General features: G+C 41.7%; 1 protein-coding gene across 1 annotated transcript in view; it reads left to right on the top strand.

Moving 5' to 3' along the window:
- Window positions 1-12,708, top strand: part of LOC124804735 — a 28,901-nt gene extending 16,193 nt beyond the window's left edge. Inside the window, exon 2 of the mRNA XM_047265029.1 lies at window positions 9,062-12,708. Within this exon, the coding sequence (XP_047120985.1) occupies window positions 9,062-9,373 (312 nt within the window). The 3' untranslated portion in view covers window positions 9,374-12,708. The remainder of the gene's footprint in view (window positions 1-9,061) is intronic.
- The last annotated feature ends 5,994 nt before the right edge of the window (window positions 12,709-18,702 follow it).

Below are 18,702 nucleotides of genomic sequence, written 5' to 3'. Positions count from 1 at the left end.
TTGAAAAACACAATCACACCATGACACCACCGCCTCCGAATTTTACTGTTGGCACTATACACGCTAGCAAATGACGTTCACCGGGCATTCGCCATATCCACACCCTGCCATCGGATCGCTACATTGTGTACTGTGATTCGTCACTCCACACAACATTTTTCCACTGTTCAGTCGTCCAGTGTTTGCGATCCTTACCCCAAGCGAGGCGTCGTTTGGCATTTACCGGCGTGACGTGTGGCTTACGAGCAGCCGCTCGACCATGAAATCCAAGTTTTCTCACCTCCCGCCTAACTGTCGTAGTACTTGCAGTGGATCCTGACGCAGTTTGGAATTCCTGTATGATGGTCTGGATGGATGTCTGCCTATTACACAATACGACTCTCTTCAACTGTCGGCGGACTCTGTCAATCAACAGACGAGGTCGGCCTGTACGCTTTTGTGCTGTACGTGTCCCTTCACTTTCCCACTTCCCCATCACATTGGGAACAGTGGACCTAGGGATGTTTACGAGTATGGAAATGTCGCGTACAGACGTATGACCCAAGTGACACCTAATCACCTAACTACGTTCGAAGTCCGTGAGTTCCGCGGAGTGCCCCCTTCTGCTCTGTCACTATGTCTAATGACTACAGAGGTCGCTGATATGAGAGTACGTGGCAATAGGTGGCAGCACAATGCACCTATTATGAAAAACGTTTGTTTTTGGGGTGTCCGGATACTTTTGATCACATAGTGTACCAGGTATGATTACTTAATAGTTCATAGTTCGTAATAATAAAAACTAATTATCTAATTCTTCATAATAAAAACCGATAAGCGTAAAATATGATTTACTTTGATTATTCCTGTTCCAAGTAGTGTACAACTTTATGCGCCCTTGGGGTCAATGTCGACTCACTGAAAAAAAAAACACCCTTTTGCAATTCACAACTATAAGTTACTCTTACAGCTTTTGTCTATGGCCAATAATAAATAACATTTGTGAAAATCATAAAAATCAGTGTTGAAAAAAGTTCTAAGCATGTATGGGATAATGCTCTCCTTATGCACACTCCTAGATATGTAATGGATTTGACTGAGTCCAGTGATTGTTCGGCAATCGTGTAACCACACAAGCGGTCTTCCCGCATTTTTACGTGCAATACGTTAGATCTTTCTATGCTGAAGGCCGGCTGTCAACCCCTCGTCTTCAAACCAACATCCATTCTGGGTTAGTCATGAAGTCTTAATCACCTCACAATTAAATCAAGCTGCGACCATGGAACGTGTTGAAGGTGTTAGTCATCCTCTACGTAAAGTGATGAGGAAAACATTATGACCACCTGCTTAACAGCTTGTTTGTCCGTCTTTGGAACGAAATACACCACTGATTCTGCGTGTCAGGGATCGGACAGTGCTGGTAGGTTTGCGGAGATATGTAGCATTAGATGTCTACGCGCAGGTCACGCAATTCGCGTAAATAGCGGGCCGCTGATTTGCGTACAAGACGATTGCGCCCGGTAGCGAAATAGATGGGCTCCGTAGGTTTTACATCAGGCGAATTTGGTCGCCGAGACACCAATGTGAGTTCACTATAATGCTCCTCAAACCACTGTAGCACGTTTCTGTCTCCGAGACACGGACAATTATACTGCTGACTGCAAGATAACGTCGCCGTTGGGGAAGACACAAAGCATGAAGTGATGCAGGTGGTTCGCAGCTGCCAGCGTGTCTTCTATTACTACCACAGGTCCCATGCAAGCGCAGGAGAATGTCTCCTATAGCATAATACTGCTCCCACCTGCCTGCGTCCGTGGCGCTCTGCACGTTTCGAACCGCCGTTCACCTCGATGACGCCGTTTGCGGAGACGACCAACGACCGAGAGTAGCAAAAATGTGATTCACCCAAAGAGCCGACACATTTCCCTGGATCGACGGTCGAGTCCCGATAGTCCCGTACCCACTGCAGTCGTAATTAACGATATCGCTGGGTCAACATGTGAACACGTAGGGGTGGTCTGCTGCGGAGCTCCATGTTCAACAATGTACGATGAACAGTGTGCTCCGAAACACTTTTGCGTGCACCAGCATTGTACTCTTTCGGCAGAGATGCCACAGATCACCATCTATCCTACTTTGCAGAGCAGACAAATCTCTGAATCCCACGTTCTGTGAAGAGTCGCGGACGTCCAACCATTTAGTGTCTAGTGGTAATTTCGCTGTCCTATCTCTTTCCACAGAAGCTCACGACAGTAGCACGTGAACATTCGACCAGCTTCGCCTTTTTCGAGATACTCATTTACAGGTTCCGCGCAGTAATAATCTGCCATTTGTCAGAATCGTTAATCTCAATGGATTTCTCCATCTGTAACCCATATCGTCGCTAGGATGATCCCCGTCCGTGTCTTCTCCGCTTACATACTTTTGCTATCGCGAAACGTGCCTGCAACTCTACCAGGCGGCAGTGGTCATAATGTTTTGACTGATCACTGTATTCACCATTCAGTGAGATTATTTTTCTGTACGATGGAAAACATAGCGGAGACCCTGGGTCTTAGTTTCGATCGTTAAGAGCACGTTCCACCTAGAGTCACCTCCTCCGTCATTCTGGGAGTACGTGCCATACAGTGGTTTCTTCGTCCGAGTAAAGAATAATAAATCACTAGGTGTCATACGAAGAAAATACGGGGCTGGAGCGGGGTGGGGGTATGGGCAGAATTTGGTAGTCCAAAGAAGCAGCATGTGTGAATGTGCCCGGTACAAAATGAGATGGGGCATTGTCGTGGACCGAGAACAACACCCTGTCCAACTGGTTCCCGCGACGCTTTGCCTTCAACGCCTCCCGTAATCTCGTCAGGAGGTTGATCACTAACACCGTCATCTTTCCTTATGATGGTTGGGCCTCCCTCTTTTTCGGCGGTGGCGAATACACTTATTTCCACTGCTTGCTTTGCTACTTTAACTCTGGTCATAGCGATACACCCACAACGCTTCCGTGGTGATTCAGGGACTAAAGAAGCCTTCTGGATTGGCCTGACTCCGTTGCAACATTTCCACAGCTCATTCAGTTCTGCAGGTTTTTCATGATTATGAACAGCCGCGAAACCCAACTGGCGGCGATGTCTGTCGTGTTGAAAAGGTCGTGCAAGATTTTGGAAATCAAACCATGACTGATATTCACCTTTTACACTAACTCCGCGTTTATGATACGCCCCTCCTCAAGCACCAGGGCTTTGACTTCTCTTGACGTTTCCTGTTCTTGGTTATATCGACTCGTTGTAGGGATGGGAAATACCTCTCGATTAAAGCCGACACCGGTATTTTAGTTCAAAGTAACCGGTATTTTTTTGGTCTCGGCTATAACATGTACTTTTTACTTTTTACTACTAACGGGATAAAAATACCGAAACATAAATTAACCATAGCAGCAGTGCTAAAATTTTTGATTTTTCAATAAATCTTTTTTAAAAACGAAGATTTTTATGTGTAAAACTTTCAGTACTTTGAAAATTGCGTTATTATAGAAAATGTGAAAAGCGATCAGTGCTATTTTAATAACAATACCGACAGGAACGAGCAGTAGACACATGGCTCAAGAATGTGTATTAGTGGACAACAATATTACTGCACTTGGGGGGTGAGGGCACTTTGGTAGGATTATCGTGAGTTTTTATCGTGTTATTTCACGAAGAGATGCTGAAACACTTGATAGTATACACATAACTGTCTTGTAAGCATTCACAGCGCGACGCCTTTTCCTTCGTCACCACCGTACTTGCTCACTGTGACGTCACCGCGTGTTACCGGTAGCGGCCACGGTAGGCTAGGTGCAGCAATATCGTGGTCGAGTAACACAGCACTGATGACACAACAGTGCTCTTGTTGGACGAACTACGTTGTCAGTGTTGCCGGTGTGATAGCTGCACGGGACGCCTCGATGGTTTCTCGTAGCTCATTCAGTGTAGCTGGCTTCTGTTGATAAACTTCACTTTTCAACGTTCCCCATAGGTAGAAGTCAAGAGGTGTAAGTTCTGGAGACCATGCTGGGTACTCAACAGCTGCTCTTCGATTTCTTCATCACCCACATAGATTTTCATCCAATTTGGTTTGACGTCTCTGTGGTAGTGAGGCGGAGCGCCATATTGTTGTAAGTAAAATCTTTCATTCCCAAGCACCTCTCGGATGGCAGGTAAAATCGATGTTTGCTGTATATGAAGATACCTCACCAGTTACGGTACCTTCAAAGAAGAATGGGCCAATCAGACCACGCGATGACAGATAATGCCACACGTTAACACCTAATAGATTAATAATATGTTCGTTCACGTGAACATGAGGATGTTCAGAGTTCAGTACACGTAGATGTGGCGATTTACAGTACTGTTCAGTTTGAATTACGCCTCGTCGGACAAGATTACCATTTCTGCAAACCGTTCATCCTTGCGAAGCGTAACTTCAAACCATTTGCAGTACTCCATCCTTCTATACGGGTCGGCCTCGTTCACAGCGTCCTGTGATCTCAGAATGTTCACTTTCCACCTTGCGGCCTTCGGAATTAGTCTGCGCTTGATCGGCTTACCCCACTTTCACGTGTACCCTACTTCACACATTTTTGAGATGATCTAGTAAAATGTTGCAACGCTGCAGCGCTGGAAGCTGGACTTGTTGATGTTTTTGGTCAGCCAGACCTTTCCTTATGCACATACTGAACAGTACCGTCAGCTTCAAATTTATCGCTAGTACGAAAAATTGTTGTATGTGTTCGTGACTGAATTCCATACACATTCCGCCATTGCTGTTGTGCCTCCATCATGTTTTCGTACTTCCTGTACCACTTCAATACGGTCTAGCATTGCTCAGACGACAGTCGTACTTCATTCATTGCTGCATTGTCATCTGGAAAACGTGCACCAAGATTAGTTGAGAAAACAATGGACTACGCTGCTGCTCTTTGTTCCAAAGATATTAACTATCAAAGAAAGTCTACATTTTTCTGGGCCTGTCTGTAGTACAGTGTGGCATCGCAGGGAGCGCTGAACAACGTGTCACAGCCTTTCTATGTATAATCTCTCCCTTTGATTAAAACTTGATGATTTTCCCTCTTAGTGTCGGTGTAGAGCACTTTGAGATAAGAAAGTTTTCGCGGTCTGTGATACTGAATGGCGCACCCTCAGTACCCCAAACAAACTCCGTGTTATCGAGGAGACAACAAATGTGTGGCTGTCATCCATGCGAGCTACTCGCAAAGACTCAGTTGTCCTTTGCTGGCTCCGCAACGGCCATACTTTGCTGACCTCCTCCGTCACGAGGCTCCACCTTGGTGTCGCTGTGGCACCCATATAACTGTCGTTCACCAATGGACTGCCCAATTTCAGCCCCTCTATGGCGAAATGTTAACCTTCCCAAAACCCTGCCTACGGTGTTGGGCGACCATGCGAAAATGGCTGATTTAGTTTTACGTTTATTCGTTAGGGTGGTTCTTATCATACCATCTAAGGTTGGGTGTCTGGCCTCCTCTCCCAGGCCACCAACCTCCCTCTCCTTTACCTCTTCATCACTTTTACTTTGGATTTTGTTTGCCTTGTTGTTCGTCTACATCTGCATCTACTTATATACTCCGCAATCCACCATACGGTGCGTGGCGGAGGGTACCTCGTACCACAACTAGCATCTTCTCTCCCTGTTCCACTCCCAAACGGAACGAGGGAAAAATGACTGCCTACATGCCTCTGTACGAGCCCTAATCTCTCTTATCTTGTCTTTGTGGTCTTTCCGCGAAATATAAGTTGAAGCGGTAAAATTGTAATGCAGTCAGCCTCAAATGCTGGTTCTCTAAATTTCCTCAGTAGCGATTCACGAAAATAACGCCTTCTTTTCTCTAGAGACTCCCACCCGAGTTCCTGAAGCATTTCCGTAACACTCGCGTGATGATGAAACCTACCAGTAACAAATCTAGCAGCCCGCCTCTCAATTGCTTCTATGTCATCCCTCAATCCAACCTGACAGGGATCCAAAACGCTCGAGCAGTACTCAAGAATAGCTCGTATTAGTGTTTTATAAGCGGTCTCCTTTACAGATGAACCACATCTTCCCAAAATTCTACCAATGAACCGAAGACGACTATCCGCCTTCCCCACAACTGCCGTTACATGCTTGTCCCACTTCATATCGCTCTGCAATGTTACGCCAAAATATTTAATCGACGTGACTGTGTCAAGCGCTACACTACTAATGGAGTATTCAAACATTACGGGATTCTTTTTCCTATTCATCTGCATTAATTTACATTTATCTATATTTAGAGTTAGCTGCCATTCTTTACACCAATCACAAATCCTGTCCAGGTCATCTTGTATCCTCCTACAGTCACTCAACGACGACACCTTCCCGCACACCACAGCATCATCAGCTAACAGCCGCACATTGCTATCCACCCTATCCAAAAGATCATTTGTGTAGATAGAAAACAACAGCGGACCTACCACACTTCCCTGGGGCACTCCAGATGATACCCTCACCTCCGATGAACACTCACCATCAAGGACAACGTACTGGGTTCATCTTTTCCCTGTGTGTTCTTCTCGCCTTGTATTTTAGGCTGGCGATTTTAGTATGTTGCAGAGTGGCCGGCTCATCCTTTATCCTTGTGAGCAGCCAGCCCAAGCCATCTGCTATATGATTTTAATACCTTCCTCTAACCTTTTCTTGTACGTTTCCCCCTTTGGTTCGGTTCTTTCGTTTTCTCTTTCGGTGTGTTTCCCCGTTAGTTTTACCCCCTTTACCTCCCCAACACCTTTGTTTTTAGTTGTTTTACGAAAGGCTGTTTACAATTTGTACAGAAAGCAGATGGCAGTTATAAGAGTCGAGGGACACGAAAGGGAAGCAGTGGTTGGGAAGGGAGTGAGACAGGGTTGTAGCCTCTACCCTATGTTATTCAATCTGTATATTTAGCGAGCAGTAAAGGAAACAACAGAAAAATTCGGAGTAGGCATTAAAATCCACGGAGAAGAAATAAAAACTTTGAGGTTCGCCGATGACATTGTGAATCTGTCAGAGACAGCAAAGGACATGGAAGAGCAGTTGAACGGAATGTACAGTGTCTTGAAAGGAGGATATAAGATGAACATCAACAAAAGCAAAACGAGGTAATGGAATGTAGTAAAATTAAGTTGGGTGATACTGAGGGAATTAGATTACTACTTAAAGTAGTAAAGGAGTTTTGCTATTTGAGGAGCAAAATAACTGATGATGGTCGAAGTAGAGAGGATATAAAATGTAGACTGGCAATGGCAAGGAAAGCTTTTCTGAAGAAGAGAAATTTGTTAACATCGAGTATAGATTTAAGTGTCAGGAAGTCGTTTCTGAAAGTATTTGTATGGAGTGTAGCCATGTATGGAAGTGAAACGTGGACGATAAATAGTTTGGACAGGAAGAGAATAGAAGCTTTCGGAATGTGCTACAGAAGAATACTGAAGATTAGATGGGTAGATCACATAACTAATGACGAGGTATTGAATAGAATTGGGGAGAAGAGGAGTTTGTGGCACAACTTGACAAGAAGAAGGGACCGGTTGGTAGGACATGTTCTGAGGCATCAAGGGATCACAAAGTTAGCATTGGAGATCAGCGTGGAGGGTAAAAATCGTAGAGGGGAGATGAATACACTAACACAGGAACCTCACCATCGCACCTCCCTCAGATTTAGTTATAAGTTGGCACAGTGGATAGGCCTTGAAAAACTGAACACAGATCATCAAGAAAACAGGAAGAAGTTGTGTGGAACTATGAAAAAAATAAGCAAAATATACAAACTGAGTAGTCCATGTGCAAGATATGCAACATCAATGATAGCCTGAGCTCAGGAGCGTTGTGGTCCCGTGGTTAGCTTGAGCAGCTGCGGAACGAGATGTCCTTGGTTCGAGTCTTCCCTGGAGTGAACATTTTACATTCCTTATTTTCGCAAAGTTATGATCTGTCCATTCGTTCATTGACGTCTCTGTTCACTGTAATAAGTTTAGTGTCTGTGTTTTGCGACCGCACCGCGAAACCGTGCGATTAGTAGACGAAAGGACGTGCCTCTCCAATGGGAACCGAAAACACTTCATCGCAAGGTCATAGGTCAACCGATTCCTCCACAGGAAAACGCGTCTGATATATTCTATACGACACTGGTGACGGCATGTGCGTCACATGACAGGAATATGTTGTCTACCCACCTAACTTTTACACTTGACGAATGCGTAAAAAGATTCTTCTACCTTGCCCCATTTTGGTTTTCTTGTGGATGTGATAATCACTCCCAAAAAAGTGATCGCATCGGACGGCGGACGGACAGATAATAGTTGTCTGAAAATAAAAAATTAAACTTTACACCAGATGGAAGACTTGAACCAAGGACCTCCCATTCCGCAGCTGCTCACGCTAACCACGGGTCCACGGCGCTCCTGAGACCACACTGTCCTTGATGTTGCCTATGTTGCGCATGGACTAGTCAGTTTGTATATTTTGCTTATTTTTTTCATAGTTCCACACAGCTTCTTCCTGTTTTCTCGATTGATCTGTGTTCAGTTTTTCAAGGCCTATCCACTGTGGCAACTTATAACTAAATCTGAGGGGGGTGCGATGGGGAGGTTCCCTTGCAAGCAGATTCAGAAGGATGTAGGTTGCAGTAAGTACTGGGATATGAAGAAGCTTGCACATGATAGAGTAGCATGGAGAGCTGCATCAAACCAGTCTCAGGACTGAAGACCACAACAACAACAACAAATGGTTCAAATGGCTCTGAGCACTATGGGACTTAACTTCTAATGTCTTCAGTTCCCTAGAACTTAGAAGTACTTAAACCTAACTAACCTAAGAACATCACACACATCCATGCCCGAGGTAGGATTCGTGCCTGCGATCGTAGCGGTCACGCGGTTCCAGATTGTAGCGCCTAGAACCGCTCAACCACTTCGGCCGGCCAACAACAACAACCTAGAGACTTGTTTGCTTGTGGAAAAAAGGACGGATTACCTTGTACTTTGGTCCCTTTATACCCGAGCCTAACCAACCAAACTGAGAGCGCCTTCTGCTGTTGCAGGTGAAGGTGTACCGCACGTCGCTGGAGCACTTCGCGGTGGTGTTCCCGCAGAAGAAGGTGTGCCGGCCGCTGGGCGTGGTGAACCTGCGGCACGCGACCGTGTCCCGGCCAGAGGGCGCGCCGCTCGCCTTCAGCGTACGCCACAAGGGCTGCGACGCGGCGGATGCGAGCCTCACGTTCGTGGCGGCGACGGCGCGGGACCTGGACTCGTGGCTGGAGGCGTTCAGCCCCGCCGCCCCCTCGTCCCCCAGTGCAGCGGCCGCCGCCGCCCCCTGCCCCTTGCCTGCCGTCGCCGAGGACGAGGAGTTGTAGTCCGCCCGAGGCATCACCCCACACTACCTGCACTACTCTCGCCCCGGTGCACATCTGCCTGCAGCCTGCTCACAACTGGAGAGTCTGCCGAGGTCCTACGTGTCGTCACGTGCGCGGGGATGCCCCGGATAACTCTCTATTGCACGTGAAAGAGTCGTCGTACAACTGATTTCCCTTTCCTTTAGCCCATCTGTGTCGCACGAGAAGAGTGGATCTGTGGCAGAGGGAAGGTAGCTTATGCGAACTATAGTCAGCCACTCACTTATTGCATTCCTGAGTGTAGGGACCGAGACCCGCAACAGATACACAGCCCAGAGGATTTGGCAAAGTGTGTAGCTTGCCACAATTTTTTCTGCAGTCTTTCTAAATGGGATGTGGTGTATCAGCAACACAAAAAAGAGCACGGAGCTGCGAATTTGTGCAGGAATAATATAATAACTGCAGATTATATCAGACTAAGAAGAGTGAGCAGTTATTTTACAGTGTGAAATTGATGTAACAACAAGGCCACAGACAATATGCATGTCATGATCGAAAATTGAAGGATTATACAGGGTGCCCCAAAAAATCAGACATACTTTAGGTACAGGATACTTAATCCAAAACACTGAGCATTTGTTCAGTAGATGAGATGTGTTTCAATAGTGAAGATGAGCAAATGCTCACAGCTTTTAAGGTATCCATTTTAGAACCCATGTTTATTAGACATTTTCTAATTAAGGAACCTGTCCCTAAAGTTTGTTGACTTTTTTGGTGTACACTGGATATGCTCCCATCAGGCAATGTCTTATTGGGTACTATTATTGTGTAAATTTTACCAGTGAGATGGTATCTGATTAACTTTCCATACTCTCCATTTGATGAACCACTTAATGGCAGAAACATAAAGAACAAGAACTGTTATCTGATACTGTATCAAAAAAGTTTCAGTACAAAAAATGGTTCAAATGGCTCTGAGCACTATGGGACTTAACTTCTGAGGACATCAGTCCCCTAGAACTTAGAACTACTTAAACCTAACTAACCTAAGGACATCACAAACGTCCATACCCGAGGCAGGATTCGAACCTGGGACTGTAGCAGTCTCAGTACAAAAACTGTTATTTTTGTCTGATATTCCCTGTATGTCTCTAAATTTCAGTAAACTGTTCCATTCTCATTGTACAAGTCATCATAGACTTTTATTACATGATCATAAAGGAACACCAAAACTAAATTTAATTGGCCATTTAACTCAACTCAATAAATGGTAAATACCAAAAATGTTACTGTGGCACTGGAAAACACAGCAAGGGGAAGATTCATGACCTGCACTTCTGTAGTTCTGGCAAGGTAATTCATATATATGTGGTCCTATTGTTCACTCTGTCCCCCACCTCAGGAATGCTCTGAACTGACCTTTTACGAAGTGCTGCAACAAAAAAATCTGAAGGTGGTATAAGGCAGAGCCGTATCTCATTGTTAGTGCAGCAGAGAGGCAGTTACTTCAGATTTCACAATAAGACAAAAATGCTGCAAGTACCTACTGAAGGAGGTTGTAAACTGATTCAAGTGTTTATCAAAGATGTGTGCTTCCATACTGAACTGCATTTGAAACACTGTTCATTTCATTCAGATAAGATTATGTGGATGACATATCTTAAAAATGTGTCTAATGTATCTTGAATTCTGTAAATGGTTCTGAGCAAATGTTTGTCATTAACACTCACTATAGTATATTGTAATATAATCTTATAGCTTCATCCAATTTTCGTGATGTGCAAGTTCCAGATCTTTGAATTGTGAACTTGGCATGTTAGCACTGACAAAGGTCTCCCCCTTTAACTCTTTAGTTGACATTCATTATTAATACCAGCCAATAGAAGTGAAATTATATATTTCTTGAAAACCTTTCACAATTTCTGAGAGTAATTTTGAAACAATATGTCTGTGAGTTATTTAGATGAGACCAAATTCCAATTTCATCATCATTTTGCTACTGTAACATTTGACTTAACTTGTGGAGTCCCCAGCATTTTTCAAGTAAAACCTTACAGCAGTGTTAAAAAGTTATTTCTGTCAAATGCAAGTTCATGTTAAACAATGCAGTTAATCTGTAACTCTTTGTGCTGACTACGACCAAACCACTAGTAACTCTGATGTAGTGTTTCATTTTGTATAAAATACTCTTGGTACAACACTAAGTTAAATAGTAAAATGATCTATATACTATACATGTATCAGTCAGTACTGTTTATTTTGGAGGTCACTTTTTCATAGATTATACAAAAAGAAATGTATATAGCATTTATATGAGGAGACTAATTTTATAGTTGAAAATCTCCCGACCAAAACAGGTATGTTTTCTATAGGAACAATATTTTCTGTAAATTTTCGACCAATGTAGGTACATTTCTACATGACTGACGTTTTCTCTCTACTAACTTGAGTATATAGGAAGGGTACAGTTATTCTATTGTACATAAACAAATTCTGTAGGTTGATCACATGCATGTTCCTCTGTAAGGTTTCAGACGTCTATTCGAAGGTGAATTCAAGTTACGTTGACAATGCATAAACTGTATAAATTTAATTTGTATGCTATTGGGATGCAACAGAATATCTGATGCTTTCTCACTAATACATATACACTTTTGAACTTCAGTGCAGTTAAGTAATTTTTACAATTTTTTGTAATTTATATTCAGCAATTTTCCACTATCATTTGTGTTTAATGCAGTACTTCATTGCTGTGATTTGTACTGTTTTAGTTTATTAGCACTTCACATGAATACAAACATGTGGTCTGTCTGTGATAATTATTTTTATAGATTATTTATCATTATGTTGAAGTAGTTTTGATATTTCATGTTTCTGTAGCAATCCTCAGTGGGCTGTCTTTCTTTGTGGTGTATGGAATTTCTTGTCTTGCTTGTAATAATGTCATCAGTATTTGATTTTTTGACTGTTATGTGTGAGAGTTATTTCTGCCACTGAAAGTTAAAATTTTGTTAAATTTATGCCAAAGACTATTTATGTTGTTTATTTATTGACTTCACTGTGTGTTTTGACCTTTAGCAGTCAACTTTATACTTCAGTGAACATTTGAATGCTTGATTGTTTGTGTGATGTGAATTTTATGGTGTATGTCTTATGTTTGTGAAAACTTGTGCTTTTTATTGTGTAATATATGTATCTGTTTGTCATTAAATCTGTATCAAAAACAATTATGTTTTCATTAAACTTTAAATACAGGACTGGAACTCAAATATATGAAAAAATTTCATTGATAACATTTTGTACCTCTGTCCATTCCAAAAGAATCACTATTATTGGATAGCACTGTAAAATGATGTCATTATAATACAGCTGAGATACAGTTTTGTGTACAATTCAAACTGATAAATGTATATAATGGTTTTCTTATTTTTAAAACTAATATTAAAGTAATAATTTCTTTTGAGTTTTCTGTTTGCTATTTTTGTACCTGATTTGGCGTCTGTTTCAGAAAATCAAACAGTTAAAATAATTAAAAGGAAAGTTAATAATCCTGCCACATAATTAATATGGCTAACTATGAATACAGCAGAAAGAGCAGACAACTTTTCCCAACTTACCAAATACAATTTGTAGAAATGTACTTTGCGATTAAACAGCACTGAGTGCATTCTCTAACGAGAAGTCATATTTTCCATATGCGCTGTAAATGTATCATACACAATGATCTTGTCACTTACCTAAGTTCTATTGTCAAAGGTATTTCTTAATAAATAATGACTTCGAATACCAAGTTAGCAATCTCGATTTAGAATACAAAGCACACTGTACACTGGAGTATCAATAGCTGTCAAAAGTCAAAGTATATTGCAGTTTGATGACAACTGTCTCCATTGCACATGTGTCACATTAAAAACTGTTACAGAAGTTGTAATTAATCATTTTTGATTTGCAGAGCATCAATTAAATTACTATAAAACCACCTGAATAATCGAATGAAGTACAAATAGAATACCTATGACATTTAAATGATGCGAAGAGCATATTACATGCATTACTCTAGGGCCGTCCTTTTGATACATGAAATCGTGCAGCCTCAATGATATAACTGCTTGTTCCATTTTTTTTTTCAGATGTCACTGCTTTTGAAGACTCTTCAGAATATAATTAATAATGGAATTAAACTGAAAATTTGTTTTATTTCTACCACAAATACTATAAGTTGATTAGAAAGTATGCAGATTTACCTCAACTGCAGAAATGGTCCCAGGAAAAGTAACTTAACATACTGCGCTTATTTTAATTCTCTTACATCTAATAGGATAATATTCTGGGATAACTCCTCACTCAGCAAAGGATTTTCATTGTACAAAAGAAAGTATTTTGTAGACATCTCAATAAGCAGCTGGGAACATTAAAACCAATACCTTACATTACATTTATTGACTTGTGTGATTTATTGACATGCTTCTGAGTTTCAGAGTAACAGCATATTCACAAATACAGTCAGGTCTGGTTTGAGAACTTTTTCCACACAAGTGACTTGTCATTTGGCAAGCTCCTCCTCCTGAAACCCCCCCCCCCCCCCCCCAAGGCTCTTCTCTTTCTCCTCACTCACTTTCACCTGTGTCAGTTTTCACTCTTAATTGTGGCACGCACCGTAGCTGTACAAAAAAAGTTTTACTAGGGTGCTCCTTATGCCTCTCAGCTTCGTGTCCGAAGTGGCCACTGCTAATTCTGTTGCATTCTGCACAAAAATCTTGCCACTGGGGCCCGAAACCAGCCCTGAGTACAATACTACAAGGAAAATAGATGTGTTACGTTTTTAAGGAAATCACTCTTATGCAGAGATGGGTGAAATAAACACTTATAAAACTGATTGACAGTTTATCCATGGAAATAAATTGGTTGTACTTTAATATGCCATAGCAAGGCTAGACATTCTACATTGGACTTTCTGGTGGGTGTCGAGGAGCTTCTGCAACATTTAAATATCATTAGATCAATTTCAGTAAACTGCTTTAATAATTAATTCTTGTCTTTAGAAGACATCAATATGTTGGACGATATTTAAGTAGAGTTCCATGCAGTGGCAATGTGCAAAACTTCCTGAGGGTGTGCCTTCGTAGACATCTCTCATTCATGGCTGCATCTGGCAGTGACTGTCTTTGGCTTGTGATTGCAACCTGTGATAGCATCTTTACCATGGGACGCCAATCTTTGGATGTGCCATACGTTCCACTTCAAGTTTATCAAATGTGATCTTTGGAACAAGTAACTAACTAACTAATGAAACATGTTTGAAGAAGTAATTCGTGATAATGAATAACTTATTGCAAATTCTGATAATATTTTTCCATATCCTGATGCTTTCATTATCTCGGATATTAACACGTTGATTGCCATGTGGCCACTGGAGCCTCAGCAAAGCCTAAGGCGTGACGGCATGTGCCTGCCGAGCCCACAAAAGAACCTCACGCCGTGTGCCTGGCTTGACTTGGCAGCGGAACACCCATCACAATGCATAGACTGTGAGCGTGTTAAAAATATGGAGTTTACAATTGTAAGCATGCAAGCTGCACAGATTAGGAAGATCTATAGCAGGTGTGTCCAATCCAGGGGCCGTATGCGGCCCAAAGCAAGTATCAATCTTGCCCAAGAATGAGCATCTATCACATGATGAAGGAGAAAGAAAAATTCGTGTATGTAAACTTATTGATAAATTGAATATTTTCAGTTTGAAACTCCTGCCACATGATGCTATTCTCTCATTGGTCCATCTCATTGCCATCAGAGTCTTGTTCCTACAACCGGCTGGTCCGTGAAATGTGCTGGCTTGTTATCTTATGGCTACTTCAGTTGCAATACAATTGTGATACAGAACCTTTTTCACTGTAGTTCTGATCACTACCAGGTGGTAGAACTTAGAAATCTTCATATGGATTGCAATTATTGTCCACGTTTTGCTGTCTGACAGTACAGTAATTCTCTTATAACAGGTTTAATTAACTATCACATCCATTCCTACAAATAAGAACTACATTTGAACGTTAACGTCTCTGTAATGGGCTTTCACGAAATCGTTTTACTTTTGCGTGCAATTTCTATCATGGCAGATGTTTGGTGCAAGGGGATGAACTTTAATTTAATTCAGTTTCTTCATTCGACAGCCCACAGACTAATTTCCTATGGGACTGAATCATTAATTGCAGGAATTCCTCAGAAGTTTGGATGCAGAGTATGGTGATATCGTATATTTTACAGAAGTAAGGCGACTGAATTGACGCCAGATGTTAAAAAGATTTTACACTTTGATTAATGAAATCCAATGGTTCGTGATACCAAAAGCAAAATCCATGCCAGAACTTGACGATACCTATTGGATAACAGATTTAGTATGTTTGATAGATTTGACTGCTCATTTAGGTAACTTAAACAGGCGTCCTCAAGGGTAAATCCTGTTTATCAGTACGTCTTAAAAAAAAAAAAAAACACATTTCAGTGCCTTGGCCAAACATAATCCCAAAGACGTAATGAAACGTGCAGCCATACTGTTCGATTTGATGCAAGAATCTGAAAATGGATTTCAGTAGTTCCGAAAAAATAATCAAAATTGTTGTATTTATGCGACATCTTTTCAAATAATATAATTACGTTGCCAGAAGATTTTCAGGTGGAATACACAAAGTTGCAGTCTGACATCCATCTAAACGAAAAATTTGCTCTAGTATCTTTGTGGAACTTCTACAAATCGTGTCCTCTCAGAGACATATTCCTTACTGTACAGTCATGGATTATACAAGTCACTTTTGTTTGGAAGCATGTACGTTTGTGAACAGCTACTTTCAAGAGTAAAGACACAAAAACATTAAAAATAGAACGAAAATCTCAGATGGACACCTTGAGAACATCCTGAGAATAGGAACCACTTCGAACTTGGCATTGATACATTAGTTTCACAAACTGAAAGGCAAATGTTACATTAATTCTACGATTTGTAATTACACATGTATACGAAATTATTAATGAAATCTCACATATAAAATATTAAGTTAATTTTGTCTTGATTATTTAGAACAAAGAATCATACTTTCTACATTACTTAAATGTGCTAACTGTAGATCTTCGAACGTTTTTTCTCAAACATAATCACCTTCTTCCAGTGTGGCCCAGTTAAGCTAAAAGATTGGACGCCCCTGATCTACACCATTAGCTCAGTGTGATATATGAAATTGATTGTGTGTACAAGGCAGTCAGAAGCAGCCTGAAAATTCTGTAAGGCTATTGCACGGTATGAATGTTAAGAAAAAAATTTTATACGTTGTGCTGTTTCCGATTTAATTAGCATTGGATTTAGCCAAAGAGGTCGTTGAACGGGCAAATTCAAGTAGCCTGTTACTGACAACGTGATCAAAGGCGTTCTTCGTTTGGTTTCCTAACTTAAATTTGTACCTTGCGGAAACGGCATATTACTTATATGTGTTAACTGTATAACTTCGACCGTTTCTTCTTTAACCGGCGGTTGTTGATAGTGTTCAGTATATTATGTGCGGTCCAAACATCCTGACCTTCTTCCAGTGTCGTCCAGGTAAGCTAAAAGGTTGGACACCTTTGTGATGAGCATACGAAAAAGTGGAACTCATGGATCCAGAGGTGTCTGTGCATTACTGCATTTGAGCGCGTGAAAGTGCTTGAATTTCGCAAGCGGCGACCTGATTGGCTAAATTCAGTGCTTAATAACTCGGAAACGACGCAATGTATCGAACTTTTTTCTCAACAATTTTTTCTCAGCACAATCTCACGTGCAACACCCTTTCAAGCTTTTCAGACTGTTTCTGATCACCCTGTATATGAGTCTCTTTAAAATTAATATTAGGGCCATTAATGGACACACTCCCACACACACCAGAATTAGTTCCACCACACAGGAAGGAGTCCATTGGAGTCTCGTTGTGGTTGAATACTTTATCAGGAAATAACTTGCATGATGGTGAAGCCCCCAACCAGATGGAAATAGTTGCAGTACTTATGGCACGTGATCTGATGTCTGATCTCCACAGAACCTGCCACAAATAAGTATGGCTCAGTTACACTAAGTTGTGATACTGATACATAAAGATTTCTACTTATCTGATGGCTGGAGGACCAAGAATGAAGTGCTCGGATTAAAATGGGTGTAAGGCAGAGGTGTAATCTTCCACCCGAGCAATTAAATCTGTGTGTCGAAGAAGCAATGATAGAAATAACAGAAAAGTTCTAGAGTAGGATTACAATTCAGGGTGAAAGAACATTAATGATAAGAGTCGCTGATGACATTGCTATCCTCAGTGAAAGTGATGAAGAATTACAGGATCTGTTGAATGGATTGAACAGTCCAATGAGTACAGAATATGTATTGTAAATAAATCGAAGAAAAATAAGAGGAGGAGAGGAGGAGATTAGTGTTTAACATCCCGTCGACAACGAGGTCATTAGAGACGGAGCGCAAGCTCGGGCGAGGGAATGATGGGGAAGGAAATCGGCCGTGCCCTTTCAAAGGAACCATCCCGGCATTTGCCTGAAGCGATTTAGGAAAATCACGGAAAACCTAAATCAGGATTGCCAGAGACGGGATTGAACCGTCGTCCTCCCGAATGCGAGTCCAGTGTGCTAACCACTGCGCCACCTCGCTCGGTAAGAAAAATAAAAGTAATGAGAAGTAACAGAAATGAGAAAAGCGAAAAATATAACATCAGAATTGGGACTCACGAAGTTAAGGAATTTTGTTAGCATGCCAGCAAAATAACCTGTGACGAACGGAACAAGGACGACATAAAAATCAGACTAACACTGGGAAAAGAGCATTCCTGGCCAAGAGAAGTCTCCTAGTATCATACACAACTGTTAATTTGAGGAAGAAATTTCTAAGAATGTGCGTTTGGAGCGCTGTTTTGTATGGTAGTGGGACATACGCTGTGGGAAAACCGGAACAGAAGAGAACAGAAGAATTTGAGATGTGGTGCTACAGAAAAATGTTGAAAATTAGGTCGACAAATAAGATAGGGAATGAGAAGATTCTCCACAGAATCGTCAAGGAAAGGAAAATATGGAAAACACTGACAAGAAGACGGGACAGGATGATAGGACACGGGTTAAGACATCAGGGAATAACGTCTATGGTACTAGAAGGAGCTGTACAGGGCAAAAACTGTAGAGGAAGACAGAAATTGGAATGCACCAGCAAATAATGGAGGACACAGGTTGCAAATGCTACTCTGAGATGAAAAGTTTGGCACATGGGCGGGGTTCGTGGTGCGGCACATCAAACCAGTCAAAAGATTAATGACTCAAAAAGAAATGTGTCCGATAACCGC

This window comes from Schistocerca piceifrons, chromosome 7, assembly GCF_021461385.2.
Source record: "Schistocerca piceifrons isolate TAMUIC-IGC-003096 chromosome 7, iqSchPice1.1, whole genome shotgun sequence".
NCBI classification, from domain to species: domain Eukaryota; kingdom Metazoa; phylum Arthropoda; class Insecta; order Orthoptera; family Acrididae; genus Schistocerca; species Schistocerca piceifrons.
Note: the sequence above shows the minus strand (reverse complement) of the source record. Positions and strands in the feature narration are given on the sequence as shown.